Consider the following 20,010-nt stretch of genomic DNA (forward strand, 5'->3'; position numbering starts at 1 on the left):
CTGTAATAACAACATTTGGTACGGTGGTTATGTTTGATTGTTGAAGTTAAGGTAATGAGTTCGATCCTTTAAACACAATGAATTTTCTTTTAATGTTGTAAAAACGTTATTTTATATATATTTGTTACGGAGACATTTATGTATCAAGCCTTTAGAGCACTGGTTTAGGAGTTTGCCTTGAAACCTTTACGTCGTTTGTTCGAAACCCCCTTCTTCCCTTCCAACGCTCTTTTTTATATGACCTGGTGTGGCGATCCAGTAATCATGCCACGTCAGAAATTTAAGTCATGTTTAAATGCCAAGTCAACAAAAACCGCCACCCATGCATGCCATGTCAGAAAAATGCCTCCTAGGCAGTAACTTGTTGGTAACCTCCTAAAACTTAATAAATTAAAGGGAAATCCACATTAAAGTCCTACTATTATTGATGGGTTTTGATCATAAGAACATCCTATGTGCTCATACAAACCCTAATGCTTGGATCTAGGTTTCTCTATTGTACATGCAACTTATCCAAGACTATAAAGCCTAGATCTAGCATATGATAATCAATACAACATATAAGTAGGGTTTAGACCATACCTTGATTGTTATGTAGCAATAACAATCTCAAATCCTCCTTGTAATGACTTTAGAAAGCTTAGAGTCACAAATGTCACTCCTCTAATGGTTCACAAACACCAAGAGCAAGAGGATGAAGAAGAGAAGAGAAGGAGGCTCTCAAAAACGTGTGGAAACCCTAGAAGGAAGCTTTTCCACGTTTTTGAGGCATAAGGGCTCTTTAAATAGTGAGGCTATTAGGGTTATCCAACAAGGAAACCCTAATTTGGATGCTTAAGCCCTAAGCAACCCATGGACTCCTTTCCTTAAAGGCCTTGTACGATTTCCAATGGGTTTTCCCATAGAGTTCATCCAACCTTATAATATAAGGCAATCCATAGCCCAATTGCAATTATCTTATAATTACAATTCTAGTCCCTTAAGTTTAATTAATCTCTTTTAGTCACGAACTTAATTCTTATTAATTCTTGACCAATATTAATTAAACAATATGATTTCTCCTTTAATATATTATTCCCATAATATATTAATAAATCATATTTAATCCTTTCTCTCCATAATTCATCCTCTCAAGTTGCTTTGGTGAAGGCAACCCAAAAGGACCATGCACCATCGGGTCAAGTACATACCAAAATAGTTATGGACTTAGACACTAATCCAATAGTCTCCCACTTGGATAAGTCTAATAACTATTCTGCGTATGACTTCAGATCTTGATCTGCAATCGTAGCTTTCCAAAGCCGCTGTCAACTCTGATCCTATCAGATACGCGTGTCCTTTAGATAAGGGATCATATATTCCTCCATTCTAGATATCGTATAAGACATGATTTCTAATCATTCTCTCTGTACCATTTCTCGACTTTCGATTTATGACGACTGACTAATTGAACAAATCAAATTAGCCCTAGCCTGGCCGAGCATTTACGTTTGTCATCACTAAATCATCGACGGGCCCAAAGATATCGCTTTTATCCTTCTTTGGATAAAAGGAACAGATAAAATTTGATTCAATGCTCGCTTGCACTCACTCACCGAATCACACACAACAATATGTTTTATAACACCAAGTTACTAGTGTGTTTACATATTATCAATGTGCGACCGATTTGCAAGATACAACTCACACATCTCGGTTTCAAGAATATAAGATGTTATCGTCTTACCAATCACTCGTGATACAATTCATGGAGTGATCCAAGTGAGCGTGGGTTTAATCCAATGCTCAAATCATATTCATAAGCACTCATGAACGTTGCAACAAACATTTGCTTATGTGTAATACTCTTTAGACAATCCACACACCAATTCATGACAGTCTTTATTCATACCTACTTCCAACATATGAACGACTGTGGCCCGTTCGAATAATTTGACTGTTCTAAACATATTAAATTATTCATGAAGTTAAAACATGCAAAGTGAAACACAATAATAATGTAACATCCTGTTTCAGATTGTCCGTGATTAGTGTTGGTAGGCCACAAGTCGGGCGCGAGAGGGTTTCGGGTTGAGGTGAGTTGCTACAAACGTAAGGGATCTCATTACCTTTCGATATGTATGAGGATTGTGGAATCAAAGTTTTATCTTTGAAGCTATGGAAGTTTGGAGGGTTGACAAGTTAAGTCCTTAAAGTCAAGAAGTTGGCAGCGAAGTACGCTGGGCGTACGTATGCGTACGCTTAGCGTATAGATGTGCATGTTTCTTAAGCAAGAGCCACCTAGTACGCTGGGCGTACCAGGGGGTACGCTGGGCGTACTAGGCACAGAAGAAAACCCTAATTAAGTGAAGTGTCCCTATAAAAAGAAAGAGATGGTCTCATTTCTGGCCACCTTCCTCAGTTATTAAACCCTCTCAAACCCTAATATCCATTCTTGAAGCTTGTGGTGGCCATGATGAGCTTGTTTGTGTTCTTGTGGACTTTTGAGAGTTAAGAAGGAGCATGGAAGGGAGTGAAGTCGAAGAGCAAGTTGTGGATCTGAGCTTCCTTGGAGCTAGAGCACCATTTGAAGGTATCAAGCTCCAAGCTTTCCCTCTCTTTTTGTTTTGTGCATTTTAGGGTCCATTTTAGGGTTTTTGGTCCCAAGCTTGATACTTTACGAGTTGATTCACTCCAAAGCTTAATAACCTGTCCTTTTAAGTGTATCTAGTGATGAAGAACCATAAAAATGAGATCTTGATCGTGTGAATCTACCCATGCATGAGTTATGAGCATTTTGGGTTAAGAAAGTAAGAGTTTTTATGTGTTGTGACCTCATCAGCCATGCAAAGGCTTAAAGTCGATAACTTTATGGAGTAAGAGATGTTAGGAAGTCCAGATCCAAGAGATAAGTTAAGGTCTTAGCGGGTTAAGAACTAGAAATTGATTTAAGCAAAACTGAGGGTACGCCCAGCGTAATCCTAGTACGCCCCGCGTACTGGGCTGAGGTCTCCGATCAGATTTGTGCATGCTTGAGTACGCTGAGCGTACCAAGAGAGGTACGCCCCGTGTAACCCCTCTATGGGTTTTTGAGCTAGGTGATCTTTTGGGCTTTAAGTGTTCGGCCGGAATCCTTGGGCCTGCTTAGTGGAGCCTGTGAACAGAGAATTAAATTGATTTCTTGGGCCTCATGTTGGGCTTGTATTGTAGGGTGAGGTTGGGCCTTGGGGAAAGCCCATTTATTATTGGGCCTTGGTGGGCCCAATGGGTTAGGACCGTAGTGGACTGGTAGATGGTCTATCTTTAGACCTGGTAATTGAGAAATTGGACTTAGTTTCTGATTGGGTTAATTATGGGATTTGACACAGAGTTAGAGGTCGGTGTTTGGCAAGCAGCATGATTGGAGGTTGATTCTTCGCGCCAGGTGAGTCTTCTCACTATACGTTACCTTGAGTGGTATTATGAGTTGATCAGAGGGTCTTATGTGTTATGTATGAGATTATGTGTTATATTAGAGATTACATGCTATGTGTTATTTGTATGCTGTATGACTATATAGACCGGACCGGAGGGTCTAACGATTCAGACCGGGCCAGAGGGCCCAATAAGCTATGACTGGACCGGAGGGTCCGACGAGCTGCAGGACTGGAGGGTCCCGCTGAGACATCTTGACCGGAGGGTTGGGTTTAGCCTCGAGTGGCGTATTTTTGGTATGTGGTATTTTGGGGAACTCACTAAGCATTTATGCTTACAGTTGTTGTGTTGATGTCTCAGGTACTAGCGAGGACCGTGGGAAGGCGACGGCGTGACACGTACACACACCGATGGAGATTATTATGCGTAGAGATCTTGGGATTTGTTTTAAAAACACTATTGATTATGGATTTGAAATTTTGATGTGATACATTATGTGTTTTTGAAAACAAAAAAATTATTTTTAAAATTTACGGTGTTACAAGTTGGTATCAGAGCCTTGGTTTGAGGGATTCGGATGCACCTTCGGGCGTATTTGAACATAAACCGAGGATTTGAGAAATTTTCAAATAAAACTTAAATTTTCTAAAAAGAAAAAGACGTTTTGGAAGCAAACAGAGTGGAAGGTGTGTACGGTCAGCCAGGGCCCAAACGGTGAATCCCCAAAATACTCTTACATTATGTGTTATGAGTTATGATATGATATAAAATGCATGTTAGAGTAGGCTAGGTAATCATATTAGGACTAGAGTGGCCTGATTTGTGATGCCTTAGCCTAGGAGATTTCTGCTGCGATGAGATGCTTGAGAGTGAGTAGGTAGCAGTGAGGAGCATACGAGAGGTCTGCGGGAAATTAGACTATGTATAGCGAGATCAGAGTGCTTGTGATCTGGGATCCTAGGAGGAGGACTTGGGGTGAATACTGATGCGGTGTGAGCGGTACTATAGGGCCCGTACTACCGAAGACACCGGATCAGTGAGCAGTCCAAGTAAGAATCCTTAGGGTACTAGGGAAACAAGTGGGGACGAGAGATCAAGGAGTGGTGTCATGGTTCGAGTAGCATGCGCTGTAGCAGATGGAGGAGTGATGTTGTGGTTTGAGTACCATACATCGGAGCAGATTGAGAAGTGATGTCATGGTTCGGGTACTATGCATCGCAGCAGATTGAGGGGGATGTCATGGTTCGAATACCATGCGTCGTAGCAGATTGAGAATAAACGTCATGAGCTGAGTACCATGGTTCGTAGTAAATGACGCTTGTGGTTCTCCGGTTATCCGGTCATGATTGAGTATGCGGAGATTTGGCACGATGAGGTTTTAGGCCTGAGGGCCATGATTGAGTCAGAAGAGGTATCCCTTGAGAGGGAGGTCGAGAGCATTTCAAATATTTTTGGTAAGATGTCAGATGTAGTCACAAGACTCAAGGATGAGTAGAGATGGTTTTTATAGAGGATTACGACTTGAGAGGAGCAATCATCCGAGAGAAAGGGGACACTTTCGGTGACCTGAGTGGTGTTATTTCCGTTTCTTGTGAGAAACATAAGAGGTGTGAGACTTCGGTTTTGGGGTTAGGAGTAAACGCTGCGGGTTGACATTGATGGCGATCTTCCACCAGAGTTTTTGGCAGCGTGTCTGCCGCGAGAAATGATATACCATGAGCAGGTTGTTAGTTGGGACTGAGATGATCAGGGACCAGGATGCACCCTGCTTGAGTATAGTAGGACGCATGCTAACTATAGCAATGGGTGATCCAGAAGAGTATATCGGGGCGGTGACCCTTATGTCTATGTTGGGAATTGAGTATGGGAGTGGAGTCCCTGTTCTTGTGATGATTCACACGTTGGTTGAGAATACAAGGATGAGGAGTATGATGATTCATAATTTCCAGTTTGATAGTCAGGATTATTACTGGACAATTGAGATGTTCGGTAGTGGATGGTATGAGATTTTGGAGGGACTGGAGATAGTCGTGACGAGAAGTTCTTGAGGACTTCATCGGAGATTCAGGGAATTTTGGGGTTGCTTGATCCCTATGTGGGGAGATCATGGGGCGTCGTGTAGCGCCTTCCAAGAGTAGGTGCGATGTCCTGGTAGAATCTGTCTGTGGGGTAATTGTTAGTGCGTCAATTGGTGATGGTTCGAACCCTAAGTGGGGGAGAACGGGACTTTATGGAGGGGACCAGAGATTTGCTCAAGGGCGGTTAGAAATCTGGATATAGAGACCTGCGGTTCAGAATCATGAGACCAGGGTTATTACTGGTCAAGGCGAAGTGCAGAGCGACATTATGCATGAGGTACGTTATGAGAACGGACGTGTGTCTCCACGGCAGGTGGCAATTGGTCAAGAATCTGGTGGTGGTTAGGGATGTTAAAGGTGGTAAGCTCGTAGGGAGGGTATTGGCAACTGAGGACTTATGGTTCGATGTATGGATTGTTATATGACTTTTGAGGTATTTAGGAGATAATCGGGCGACCAACTCCCGGGTCGGTATGTGTATTCTCGTATGGGTTTTGAACAGTAAAGGAAAGAACTTCGGATGGTCGTCAACGCGTTCTGAAACGTTAGCGATTCCTTCGTGTTCCAATGAAGTGTTTGGATACACCGAGGTTGCGCGTTGGAAAAAATAAAGGAATATTTATGAGATTCGGAGAGAATGTATTGTTGTACTTGCAGGATACTGAAAATCGGAGACAGTGGTTGAGGCAGGACTTTGGAATGTTTTGTAATGGTGTTTCGAGGGATCTGAGTATAATGCCTTGATTTCCGAATTAGTTTTAAGAAGTCTTGAGTTTGTGACGGCAGGTGGTATATCGAGTATCTATGACTCCAGTGAGAGCCTTCGGGTACTGTCATCAAGAGGGATTATTTAGAAGAGAGGATGTTATGATGCTACGGGGAGCCGTAGTACTCATTATTCGGAGGAGGTTGTGGTGATGCTACGGGGAGCCATGGTACTCACTAGTTAGAGGTGTGGTGATGCGACGGAGAGTTGTGGTACTCACTAGTCAGAGGATGTTGTGATGCTACGGGAAGCCGTAATACTCACTAGTCAGAGGATGTTGTGATGCTACGGGAAGCCATAATACTCACTAGTCAGAGGATGTTGTGATGCTACGAGGAGCCGTAGTACTCACTAGTCAGAGGATGTTGTGATGCTACGAGGAGCCGTAGTATTCTCTAGTCAGCGAGAGGTGGTTATGAGGGAATACTCTTTTATTAGAGCACGATACATGAGGATCTTGGGCTTGAGTAGCTCTAGTATTGAGTTTTTGGGAGTATGGTGGTTGAAACAGGGGCGAGACTGGGGTCTCCGTCCTTGACGGGAATTAATATATTTGAGTTGAGTGGTGATTGTCGCATCTTAAGGGAATTGGAAAGGTGGTATTTGCGCTGGGCGCAGTTTGAGTCATGGGATAAACGTTTCATTGGGACATGAGGTTCCAACGTTGGTACAGACCAAACTCTTGAGTTGAGTTTGGCATTAATGGTGTGTGGGTACACGAAGTGAGATTCTAGAATTCTGAGACGACTCCCGTGCTAAGAGGAGGGATTATTGCTATCACCCGATATCTTAGACCTAGGTAGCGTCGGTCTGCGGGTACGGCAAATGCCATGGGGAACAGGAGATGATTCTATCGGGAGTATAGTATCCGATTGGAGTAAAGAGAACCTTGAGAATTATGTATCACTGGGCAAAGAGAGCTGATTCGAGAGGGAATTAAGGGAGAGTTTTTCTGCTGAGAGACTAACGGAATTGTACAAGAGAGAGGTGGTATCGCGGCGTGGAGTACCGGATCTGATTGTTTCAGATCGAGATGTGCGTTTCCCTTCTAGGTTATGGAAGAGATTTCATGAGGAGTTGGTACACGTTTTTGCTCTTGACTGAGTTTTCTTACAACAACAGCCATCACTCGAGCATTAGTATGCCACCCTTTGAGCTGTTGTGCAGAAGGAAGTGTCGGACCCCCATTCGTTGGGGAGAGGTAGGCAACGGTTTATGGATAGTGCAGAGATAGTGCTTCAGACAACAGAGCAGATTCAACAGGTCAGACAGAGGTTGTTGACCATTCATAGTCGCCAGAAGAGTTATGCCGATAGGAGACGATCTGAGCTCGAATTCCAAGTCAGTGATTTTGTACTCCTAAAGGTGTCTCCTTGGAAAGGAGTGATTCGATTCAGGAAGAGGAGCAAGTTGGGGCCCTGGTATATCAGACTGTTTAGAATGATCGCAAAGGTGGGCAAGGTAGCATATCACTTGGAGCTACCTGCGGAGTTGGATCTGATTCATGATACCTTCCATGCATCACAACTGAGGAAGTGTATAGCCGATGAGTCGGCAATGGTTCCAATGGAGGATATCCAAGTGGACGCGAGTCTGTATTGTGTCGAAAGACCAGTCGCGATGGTGGATCAGAGGATCAGTGAGTTATCGGGGTTTGACATTCGAGGAGAGAATATCATGGTGATCTTTAAGTAGGCGGTCTGGCGGCGGGTCAGGCCACTAGAGTTTTCAGATTTTGGGATTGAGCGTATCAGCGTCAAAGTGGTTGGAATTGTTTTGATTTTGGGAGTTCTATGTGGGTTCAGTTGTCCATGGAAGAAGATTTCGGTATGGTATGAGATTCATTCGGTGGTACCCTTCAGAGATAGTGTAAATTCATATATGGATAAGGGGCGATTTTGAGGGCGAAATCTAATTCAAGTGGGGGAGAATTGTAACATCCTGTTTCAGATTGTCTGTGATTAGTGTTGGTAGGCGACGAGTCGGGCGCGAGAGGGTTTCGGGTTGAGGCGAGTTGCTACAAACGTAAGGGATCTCATTACCTTTCGATATGTATCAGGATTGTGGAATCAAAGTTTTATCTTTGAAGCTATGGAAGTTTGGAGGGTTGACAAGTTAAGTCCTTAAAGTCAAGAAGTTGGCAGCGAAGTACGCTGGGCGTACGTATGCGTATGCTTAGCGTACAGATGCGCGTGTTTCTTAAGCAAGAGCCACCTAGTACGCTGGGCGTACCAGGGGGTACGCTAGGCGTACTAGGCACAGAAGAAAACCCTAATTAAGTGAAGTGTCCCTATAAAAAGAAAGAGATGGTCTCATTTCTGGCCACCTTCCTCAGTTATTAAACCCTCTCAAACCCTAATATCCGTTCTTGAAGCTTGTGGTGGCCATGATGAGCTTGTTTGTGTTCTTGTTGACTTTTGAGAGTTAAGAAGGAGCATGGAAGGGAGTGAAGTCGAAGAGCAAGTTGTGGATCTGAGCTTCCTTGGGGCAAGAGCACCATTTGAAGGTATAAAGCTCCAAGCTTTCCCTCTCTTTTTGTTTTGTGCATTTTAGGGTCCATTTTAGGGTTTTTGGTCCCAAGCTTGAGACTTTATGAGTTGATGCACTCCAAAGCTTAATGACCTGTCCTTTTAAGTGTATCTAGTGATGAAGAACCATAAAAATGAGATCTTGATCGTGTGAATCTACCCATGCATGAGTTATGAGCATTTTGGGTTAAGAAAGTAAGAGTTTTTAAGTGTTGTGACCTCATCAGCCATGCAAAGGCTTAAAGTCGATAACTTTATGGAGTAAGAGATGTTAGGAAGTCCAGATCCAAGAGATAAGTTAAGGTCTTAGCGGGTTAAGAACCAGAAATTGATTTAAGCAAAACTGAGGGTACACCCAGCGTAATCCTAGTACGCCCCGCGTACTGGGCTGAGGTCCCCGATCAGATTTGTGCATGCTTGAGTACGCTGAGCGTACCAAGAGAGGTATGCCCCGCGTAACCCCTCTGTGGGTTTTTGGGCTTGGTGATCTTTTGGGCTAGGTGATCTTTTGGGCTCTAAGTGTTGGGCCGGAATCCTTGGGCCTGCTTAGTGGAGCCTGTGAACAGAGAGTTAAATTGATGTCTTGGGCCTCATGTTGGGCTTGTATTGTAGGGTGAGGTTGGGCCTTGGGGAAAGCCCATTTATTATTGGGCCTTGGTGGGCCCAATGGGTTAGGACCGTAGTGGACTAGTAGATGGTCTATCTTTAGACCTGGTAATTGAGAAATTGGACTTAGTTCCTGATTGGGTTAATTATGGGATTTGACACAGAGTTAGAGGTCGGTGTTTGGCAATCAGCATGATTGGAGGTTGATTCTTCGCGCCAGGTGAGTCTTCTCACTATACGTTACCTTGAGTGGTATTATGAGTTGATCAGAGGGTCTTATGTGTTATGTATGAGATTATGTGTTATATTAGAGATTACATGCTATGTGTTATTTGTATGTTGTTTGACTATATAGACTGGACCGGAGGGTCCAACGATTCAGACCGGGCCAGAGGACCCAATGAGCTATGATTGGACCGGAAGGTCCGACGAGCTGCGGGACTGGAGGGTCCCGCTGAGACATCTTGACCGGAGGGTTGGGCTTAGCCTCGAGTGGCGTATTTGTGGTATGTGGTATTTTGGGGAACTCACTAAGCATTTATGCTTACAGTTGTTGTGTTGACGTCTCAGGTACTAGCGAGGACCGTGGGAAGGTGACGGAGTGACACATACACACACCGATGGAGATTATTATGCGTAGAGATCTTGGGATTTGTTTTGAAAACACTATTGATTGTGGATTTGAAATTGTGATGTGATACATTATGTGTTTTTGAAAACGAAAAAATTATTTTTAAAATTTACGGTGTTACAAATAATACTAATCCCATATGGCCTCAAACCTTTGAGCATAAATAAAACACCTTTTATTTATCACCATATCGATTACTCATTATTTGTTGTTTCGGGTAATCAACTTCTTACTTGAATTATTACACTTATCCCATGCTCTTATCATGCACACAATGTTTACCTATGGTTCTTACTTTGTGAAATAGATCAAATGAACACATTTCCAATCATACTCATTTCACAACTCCAAATCCTTTTTCATAAGTGAAAGAATATCAAATTCTTGCCACTTATAGAATATGTTAGATTCTAACATTTTATGCAATGATCCTTTTCGTAATGTCATAGCACAAAAAGTTACAAAGACTATTGCCAACGATATTACAAAGTCCTCTATCAGAGATTGTTACAATACAATTCCTTAGATATGATGTCTCTCACTCAAAGTACATTCCTTTGAACATCCTTTTGAATAAAAGTTTCTAATCCAGACATAGATTTTCAACATTCAATTCCCAATATGGAAAACATTCCATACTTACCATATGACAACTCATTCTCAATAGAATCTTATCTATTCATAATGTCGATATGGTCCATCCAATACTATACTTCCAACTACTCACAAGCGACCAATCCTAGGCGAACTTTGGATTGTCCTTTGATAGTTGTTTAATTATCTTAGTCAAAACCGATTCTTGTCCTTTTTCCCTCTAAATGCGCTAGACATTTGGAAAATTTTAGAATGGTCAAATATTATAGCATTTGCAATCGATCCTATACCCGAAGCGTATGGGACACGATGCATAATGTCTTACATATAGATTTGATACTTTATCAATCTTCTGCCATAATATTTTATGTGCTACGTTCTCAAAATTCGAACTATGAAGAGGAATGCCATAATCATAATCGAAATTTGTGAACACACTATGTTTCCTTGACTAAATTATTAACATTCCACAACCTAAGCCTTTTAGATTTGAAATGAAGCATAATATTCTCTCCCTTAATTATAGCAAAACAACTTTTCAACCATTTCGACTCTGCAAAGTATAACTCTTGTTTTCTATAATTAATATTGCTAACTTGCAATACTTTCCATAATAATCATACAATCATAACATTTATGCTCCCACTATCATGATGATTATTATAAACATAAAACTTATGCTCCCACTAGCTTTGACATGTATACAGAAACCAACTTAACTTCCAGAAAAACAATACTTGTTGAATTCCTTAAGTTCATGTTTCTAATACCTAATGCTTTGATAATCCTTTATCTAAGCTTATACACCTTTCCTTTAGATAGCTCATATGTGTGTCTAAACAATTCAGACTAATTGCCAAATCTCACAATTTGAATCATGGAAAGGGATACCGTAACCATAATCGAATTTGAGAATTCAATTTCTGAATCACTATCTTCTTAAAATCTTTCTTAGTGAAAGCATTTCCTCACAGTCACTTTCATGAAGGAGGGAATCTTATGACACTTAGATTTTTAATGGTGTATGTGTTCCTATCCATGTGAATTTGTTAAAACCAAAGTTTACAACAAATTCAAACTCATATGGACCAAACTTTCTTAATCTTGATTTCTTTCCTTATGGTAGCACGGCTGCCCACCATGTCTTCCAAGTAGTCAAGCAGCTCACCTTTTCCTATCAATGTACCTTTCATTGATTAAGGTCCTTGCCTTTTATGCATTCAAATGAGAGCTCATAGGGCTCACATGCATAATTAACTCAATTGGAACGACATAGAAACAAAATAGTATCAACACGATAGGTTGTAAACCTCAACTCGTGTGCTAGTGACGATCAATAAGGTTTATTTTGATTCGTTCTTGAAACCTTTCAAGACCATTAAGACTCCCACTGACTCCTTGACATATAAGATTCTCTTGTCAATAAACATTTCTTGACAAACAAATATTCAAGAGTTAGTGTAGTTTATATCAAAACACTTCATAAATTGGTCCTAGTTGGTCTTTGTCTTATCCAATACATGACAACTTTCCACATTTGATGAATGTTATAAACCTTCTTAATACTTATCACTCAATTTCACAATCATAACTCTAAGACTTGTTTTGGAACGAAGTATGATTGACTTCTTGATTTTACCATTTCTTCAATTCTTGATTCCTCTTCTTAGACATACAATTGTACTAAGACTCACTTAGAGGATCAATGGAGATATGGTTCTTAATCATTAAGACCTATCATAAAGCATAAAAGGTACTCTCCCTTCTTCTTAGAATGGAGAAACTTTTATCTTTGTGCCTACTTGATTCTTCTTATTCATTCTGCTATTGATTTAAACATTTTCAATCAATTCAGAATTACACTCAATCTTATAAGTATAATCATATTTACTAAACCTTTAGTAATCATGACGAATATCTTGGTTACTCTTATGGTGGACTTGATCAATACGCAACTTTGTGTACTTGATCTCCTAGTCCTTCACTTGACGCTTTGTCAATGAATTAGTCTAATTTCCAAATATGAAATTTCTCATTCATCGTGAAACTAAGTTGCATGATTCCAAGTTCCTATCCAATTGAAACTTGGGCGATGAGAAACTCTCCCTATTTGGTAAATTCTCGACATTTCCACAAACAAGCATAATTAAGAATCAAATCCATTATTGCTAATATTAGAAGCATTCAAACATCAATTTTTCATACACGCCATTGCAAGGATAAATAAATAATCAAAAATTATTTTATTGCGGAAAAATTTTGTCCTTACAATGCAATTCATTGAAAAAACTATGCTAATATATATTTCTTAGCAATCTAATTCCAACTCTAAGTAGCAGCTCAAGAATCTAATCTTCAAGTAATGCGATCGAAATCCATTTCTTCACGGTTAGATTTTGCTCACTTCTTCCCTTAAGCTTTCTCTCCTTTCTTCAATCCTACAAAACATCAATTGTAATCTTATCACATTATGTATTAAGAATCTAGAATAGGAGCTTAAAAGAGTTAGTCAATGGATTTTACCTAAAGCAGAGCCATACGTTTTGACTCTCCCATCTCTTAGATCTCTTAGGTAAATAGGGCAGCTTCGTCTCCAATGCCCCTTCTCTTGGCAATAAAAGCAAATTGACTCTTTTGGAACAGGACATGGAACTACTTCAGACATTTCCATTCTCTTATGATCAAACTTTTCGATCATAGCATGTCTTTTGTTGCCATTGTCTATATCCATAGAGGCCTTGAAGGCAGATTCACCAATCAACTTTGCTTTTCTATTGCGCCAAACCATTGCTGATTCAGCAGCATTAAGCATATAGGTGAGATCTATAAGGGTCACGTCGCAGTTCATCATATAGTACTCTCTTACGAACTCACTATACGAGTTAGGAAGTGACTGAAGAACCCAATCAACAGCCATCTCCTCACAAACAATGGATCCCAACATTCTTAACCTATTAATGTGTGACTTCATCCCTAGGACGTGTGCACACACCGACTTTCCCTCTTCATGTTTACTTGCCAAAAGGGCTTGAGTGAGCATGAACTTTTCAAGCCTTCAAACTTGTAGGTTAGGGAGAATAATTGGAGGAGGTGGAGGAAGTGAAGCATGCTTTCTTGTTCCTCGATCGAATCGTGGAATATCATCTTCATGTGGAAAGCTTGTTCCACGGGATTTGGGAAGACCATAGTTGCCGTACTTTGACATCTACAAAACGGGAGAAAACAAATTCAAGTTAGTTGATTGATTGAGTCCTTAGTAAATCACCCAAATGAGATACTAAGGCTAGGACCCAACACAATATGCTACAACCTAGAAAAGGGATGCCGTAATCTAGTTGCAGAATATTTGAAGGTAAGTGAATGACGATTCACTAATTTCCACCACGAAAAACAAAAAAGAAATTTAAGTTTTAAATCTATGAAAACTCCTAGATCCTTTGAGATTCATTGAACATTTCAATGGCATGTTTAAATCTCGATATGCCCCTCTTGTTTGTGACTGGGATGCCCAAGATCATAAAGCGGGTGTGAATAACCATGCAAACTTACATGGTGCCCTCACATGTTACAGTCATCTATTCGATGTGCCGGTAAACCACACACGCTCCACCGAACTATGACAAACATTGAGTCACCCGTTGCTACCTTTGCTTAGAACCATTTAGTGTGCCGGTAAACCACACACGCTCCACTAACGTCTTCGCAAGGGCACAAAGTGTAATTTCATGGAATTGCATCAATTCACTTTTGCCTAAGTAACTAAGATTGGGAATTTGTAAAACATTTAGTTACTTTTGTACTTCATTATACTTATAATGGAAGGTTTTGTCCTATCCTACCCGTTCGGCTAACGACCCTCCACTAGTCAAGAGTGCGATGGGTAAGAGTGGATACTCATTCAATCGCCATTTTATAGGCAATTTCCTTAAACACCCCTTATAGACCAGCTTCGTGAATGAGGCCTACTAACGGTAAGACTGACTTTTACTCATACATATATATAATGTTAGACTTTTAATGTTATATATAGTATAAGTTGTGTTTTACACTTTTAAAATACTAGGTGGTCAAATTTAACGATTATACTTTTAATTCAATTAAATGTAAACCAAAATTTTTATGGATTTATTAAACCTCTTTTAATTATACACCTTAATTAATTAATAAAACCATAAGGGTGTGATATGAATTTTTCAAAACAATACTAGAGTTTTAGAATTTAACATTCCTAAATTAAACCTTTTAATTAACTTTTAAATTCCAAAACTTGAGGGCAAGTTTTGAAACATTTCAAAACATTAGGGTTTAGAATCTAAATATACATCAAAATTAAACTTTTAATCAAAATTTAAATTCCAAAACTTGAGGGCAAGTTTTGAAACATTTCAAAACATAAGGGTTTCAACTATTTAAATTTCAAAACTAAACTTTTGAGTTAAAATTTAAACTATAAAACCTAAAGGAGAAAATTGAAACTTTTCATAATACAATGATCAAATAACAAATAATATAAATTAAACAATTAATTTCATTATTATCTATATTTGACCTAATTTCAATTTCTTGCAAAATAAGTTACCCAATTAATACAAATAATCCAATCTTTATCATATAAGGAAGTTATTATCTAATCAATTGGTAATTATCTTGTGTTTTGGCAAGGATATCCTTTAAGAAACAATAAAATTCGTATTTTATAGGTTTAAAACGAATATGGTAATAATCCTTAAGCAAAACAGCAATGCAATCGGTAAACCAAAAAAATGGTCAAATCGTACTTTTTTCCGGTAATTCATGTTTTTCCATTAACAGATTTTAGTTTATGACTTTTTTTGTAAATTATGTTAAAATAATGAGACTTTAATGGAGATTTTCATAAATTAAAAGTTTAAGAACTAATGGTTAAAAAGTAACAAATAAAATGTTAGGATAAATTGCAAAATGAAGGTTGAACTTCAGGACTTTTATGACAATAACCCAAAAATTAAAATAAGTTGGGAGTGAAGAGAGGAAATGGAGGGTTCACAAAATGAGATTTCTTGTAGAGTGGGTATGTAAAGTTGATAATAAAAACCGAAACTTAAAAGAAATTTTTTATAGGAAGAAATTAACTCTATTCTTCTTCTAAATGAATGATACCTAAAATGATAGGCTAAAGGTGGATATTTGTCTAAAATTGACACATTATAGAAATAAAAAAATTACAAATAACACATAATATACATGGAAACCAGCGTGGGAAAAAATTACAAGGCACAACTTTGTATATTAATGAAGCTGAGACAAAAGGTTTACAAGGTAGAATTTAATAACGTAAAGAGACGAGAAAAGAGTGGAATAACTAAAACTAACACTAAAAGGATTTATTTATAGTTTTGTAAAAAAAAACTAAAGATGCTAAAGCTCCTAAATAAAAGGAAATAATGTCATAGAATTAGTAAACTTGGAAACCAAGTAAACATATTGTCAAGCTACTTAAGGCTACTGATGACTTAAAGAAGGACCATAACTCTTGCATAAATTCGGCTAACTAATGCAACAACATTCTTTAAGAAGTGCTAAAAGAAAAGTCTGCAGCTACTATTTGGTTAAAGCTTGAATATATTTGTATAAATAATGATTTCATAATCAAGATGTATTTAGAGAGAAGTTGTCAAAGAAACTTCAAGAAGGCAGAAACTTGATTACCAAAATATTTGACTTCATAGAGATTGTTTCTGATCTGTCTACGTTAAAAATCAAGCATGATGAGGAAGACCCTGGATTAATCATTTTATGTTCTCTACCCAATTCAGATTCGAATAAATGTGATATGATTCTCTTACTTTGAATTAATTTTATGAATCTTGTACTTCAAGGAAAAGTTGAAACAAATGAATTTTAATGATCCGAAGTCACCAGATAACGACAATTATTGCAGGTATTGCAAGAAATATAGTTAATTTATGATTTTTATAAGTTGAAGAAGAAAGAAAAGAGGAAAGACTCAAATAAATTAAAGGGTGATGATGATTATACAAACTATGCTAGTTATCACAATTCCGGTCATAATCTTGTTTTGGAGGTGTCAAATATAAATGGGTTCTTGATTTAACTTGCAGTTAGTACATGTGTTCTCACAAAGATTAGTTTAATACTTTTGAATTAATTCGTGATGTTGAATAAATTCCTAGTTTTGATGGTTCCTAATGCAAAATTGAAGGTTTTGACACTCTCCGTTTCAAGATATTACTATGATGAAGTGAAACTCGTCTCCTTAAGCGTCTTTGATAACAAGGGTTACAAGTTACCAAGTGGAGGTGGCGTTTTGGTGGCCAAAAAAGGTTCATGAGGTGTAATTAAATTTGATTCGAGGAAAACTAAAGGTCTTTACTATGTTCACGACACTATAATGACAAGTTATTCTAAATATGGATTTTTGCAACATCCTTATGGTTCAACATGGCCAATCTAAAGTGGCGACATTCAACGATTTGGTTTAGACAAAGACAACTTCTACATCCAAGATTGGTATGCAAGTTTAACTTCTTGGAGACTTTTGTCATTATTTATTTATTTTGCTTCCCATTGAAGGTTGACGATTTATATTGCTTAATAATGCTTTAGTCTCAAGGTTGAGTTTATAGATAATGCTAGTAAACCTTACTTTTCATGGAAATATTTTGTTGAAACTAACACAACTTTTTCCTGAAATGTTGTGTAGCTCTTAAATTTATTTTCCTTACAAACAATTTTTTTTTCTCAAACAACTATTACACATTGGGGGCTAAATTTTCTCTATTATTAGTATGATTACTTGGTTGTCAAGTCAAACCATAAATAAACCCATTATGATGTATTTGTATTCATTATCTAAACATTTTCTTCTCCTTCTATGCAACAAATGTTTCAAGCTTCTTGTACCCATTTCTATTAAGGTTTAATCATGTTAATAAGAAGTGTTTTTCATAGTGCTTTTTCCCATTTTAAGGTTTTCACTTTATATTGTGGTGTTCAATTGTGGTTGTTCTATGTTGATATTTTTATAAAAAGTGGTATTATAGTCATAGTTTCAAGATTCCAAAAGTTGTCATACATTTCCAACAAATCGATTTTTCTTACACCTTTCATAAGGTTATTTTTTAGTTAACTTATTCCCAAACCCTAGCATGCTTCTACTTGATCGGATATCTTATACCCTTCATAAGATTCTACCTAATTGACTTTCTCTTTTTCTCTATAATATATTGCATTCTTTATAATTGACTTTACACCTTGGACTTTTATAATTCGTAAGCTATTTTTTTTATCCCATAAGCATGTTTATATAATCGATTTTCTTCAAAACCTTCTACAATGTTATAATTGATTTTTCACATGGCTAATCAAGTATAATTTTCCATTGTTAGATCGTGACACTACGTTTTATTTTTGGAAACTAAAGGTGAGATATATTTTGGCTCAAAATGATTATGATGATGCATTGGATTCTTTTGGAATAGAGGAATGTTTGGAATCATTCGCAACATATATGAATTTATTATGGATTGAACTATTTTAGAGCTTCAGACCAATTTCCTTTTTGTTGTTGAAGTTTAAAGTCTTTCAGCTTTGGGAGTGTTGAGATCCCAACACTCTCAAATCTCTAAAAATCGACAACATAAATGATAATAGTCTAAAACTCCAAAAGAGTACAATCTACAATGAAATCACATGGACAGTAAATGATTGCAAACATGCCTCTTTTCCACAAGAATCCAACATATCATAATAGTCATTATGAGCCAAAATATATTTTATCTTCATTTGCAAAAGAAAAAACAAAGTTGATGTCATGATCTAATAATGGAAGATCTATTTGATAGTAGTCACGATAAAATTTGATTATATAACATGTAGAAGGATTAGAAGAAAATCAATTTATGGAAAACATTTGTATGGTAAGAAATCGATTAAGGCTTAGACGATGCGGTATGGGCCAGAACGAGAAGCAACTAGGTGAGGTGGCACGCCTTAACGACGTCGTGACGGGGGGAACACCACCCTCCCTACTCGTTTTTGCTCGTCGAGATTGAAGTTCGTTAGCGTCGCGACTGGATGAAACACACAAAATTTAAACGCTTTCAAATGTTTAAATGGCAACGGTATAAAAAAATTTAACTATTAAAAAAACATTTACCCTATAAATACCTACCATTTTATAAAAAATTTCACACAATTTCTCTTCTCCTCTCTACATACTTTCAGTTATCTTCAAAAAAAAATATGGACCCTTTCAACTCGTCCGATGATTCAAATGACAATATTTTCTTCAGGATGATGTATCATTATTACACTACCGACCTGCTACAACCAGACTCAGCCCCGCTAATAACAAGACGTGCGATGCTAAACAGAAATCACAAGGAAGGACACGAACATCTATATCGTGATTACTTTGCGGATAATTGTGTGTACGGGTCGAAGGACATCAAAATAAGATTTCGTTTGAGTAGGAATGTGTTCCTACGGATCGCCAACGCCTTGGAAAGCCGGTATTGCTTCTTTACTATACTTTTATACAAAATAAATAAAAATCTAGTACATGTTTCTTTGATTTTACAACATATGCAATATATTTTTAAACTGTAGTTAATTTATGTTTAGGTATGAATTTTTTCAATCAAGATATGATGCTAGAGGTAGACGAGGGTTTACAACATTGCAGAAGTGTGTTGCGGCCATTCGTTTGATGGCTATGGGGGAGTCACCCGACACCATGAACGACTATATGAGAATGTCCGAAAGAACCGCAAGGGAGAGTTTATATACATTGTCAAGGGGTGTTGTTGAAACATTTGGAGACGTGTATTTGCGGAAACCTTCGTTGCATGATTTGCAAGAATTGTATGTGGCGCATGAAGAACGTCATGGGTTTCTCGGAATGATCGGAAGCATTGATTGCACACACTGGAAATGGAAAAATTGTTCGGTAGCATGGAAAGGGCAATACGCAAGTGGTCATCATGGATCACCTTCATTGGTTTTAGAGGTTGTTGCTTCTCAAGATTTATGGATTTGGCATGCATTTTTTTGGGGTTGCGGGTTTCAACAACGACGTCAACGTTCTTGATCAGTCACCAATATTCGACGATCTTTTGAATGGAAAGGCCCCGGATGCTCCTTTCGCAGTAAATGGAAACGAATACAAATATAGATATTACCTTACAGATGGTATATATCCTCAGTATTTTACATTCGTGAAGGCATTCCGTCATCCGGTTGAAGAACGAGACAAAAATTTTAAGAGAAGACAAGAAGGAGCACGTAAGGATGTGGAAGGTGTTTTTGGAGTGCTGAAGGCGAAGTGGCATATAGTTGAACATGCAGCACGACCATTGGATTTAGAAACTCTATGATATATCATGTATGCATGTATCATAATGCATAACATAG

At 38.3% G+C, this 20,010-nt stretch overlaps 1 protein-coding gene across 1 annotated transcript; it reads left to right on the top strand.

Annotated features, from left to right (window-relative positions):
• Positions 1–5,195: 5,195 nt before the first annotated feature.
• LOC111902172 (uncharacterized) lies at positions 5,196–19,973 on the top strand. Its single transcript, XM_023898034.2, has 3 exons — positions 5,196–5,392; positions 19,222–19,546; positions 19,605–19,973. Exons 1-3 carry the CDS (start codon positions 5,196–5,198, stop codon positions 19,971–19,973), a joined length of 891 nt encoding a protein of 296 aa, XP_023753802.2.
• The last annotated feature ends 37 nt before the right edge of the window (positions 19,974–20,010 follow it).

Source organism: Lactuca sativa, chromosome 4, assembly GCF_002870075.4.
Source record: "Lactuca sativa cultivar Salinas chromosome 4, Lsat_Salinas_v11, whole genome shotgun sequence".
Lineage (NCBI taxonomy): Eukaryota > Viridiplantae > Streptophyta > Magnoliopsida > Asterales > Asteraceae > Lactuca > Lactuca sativa.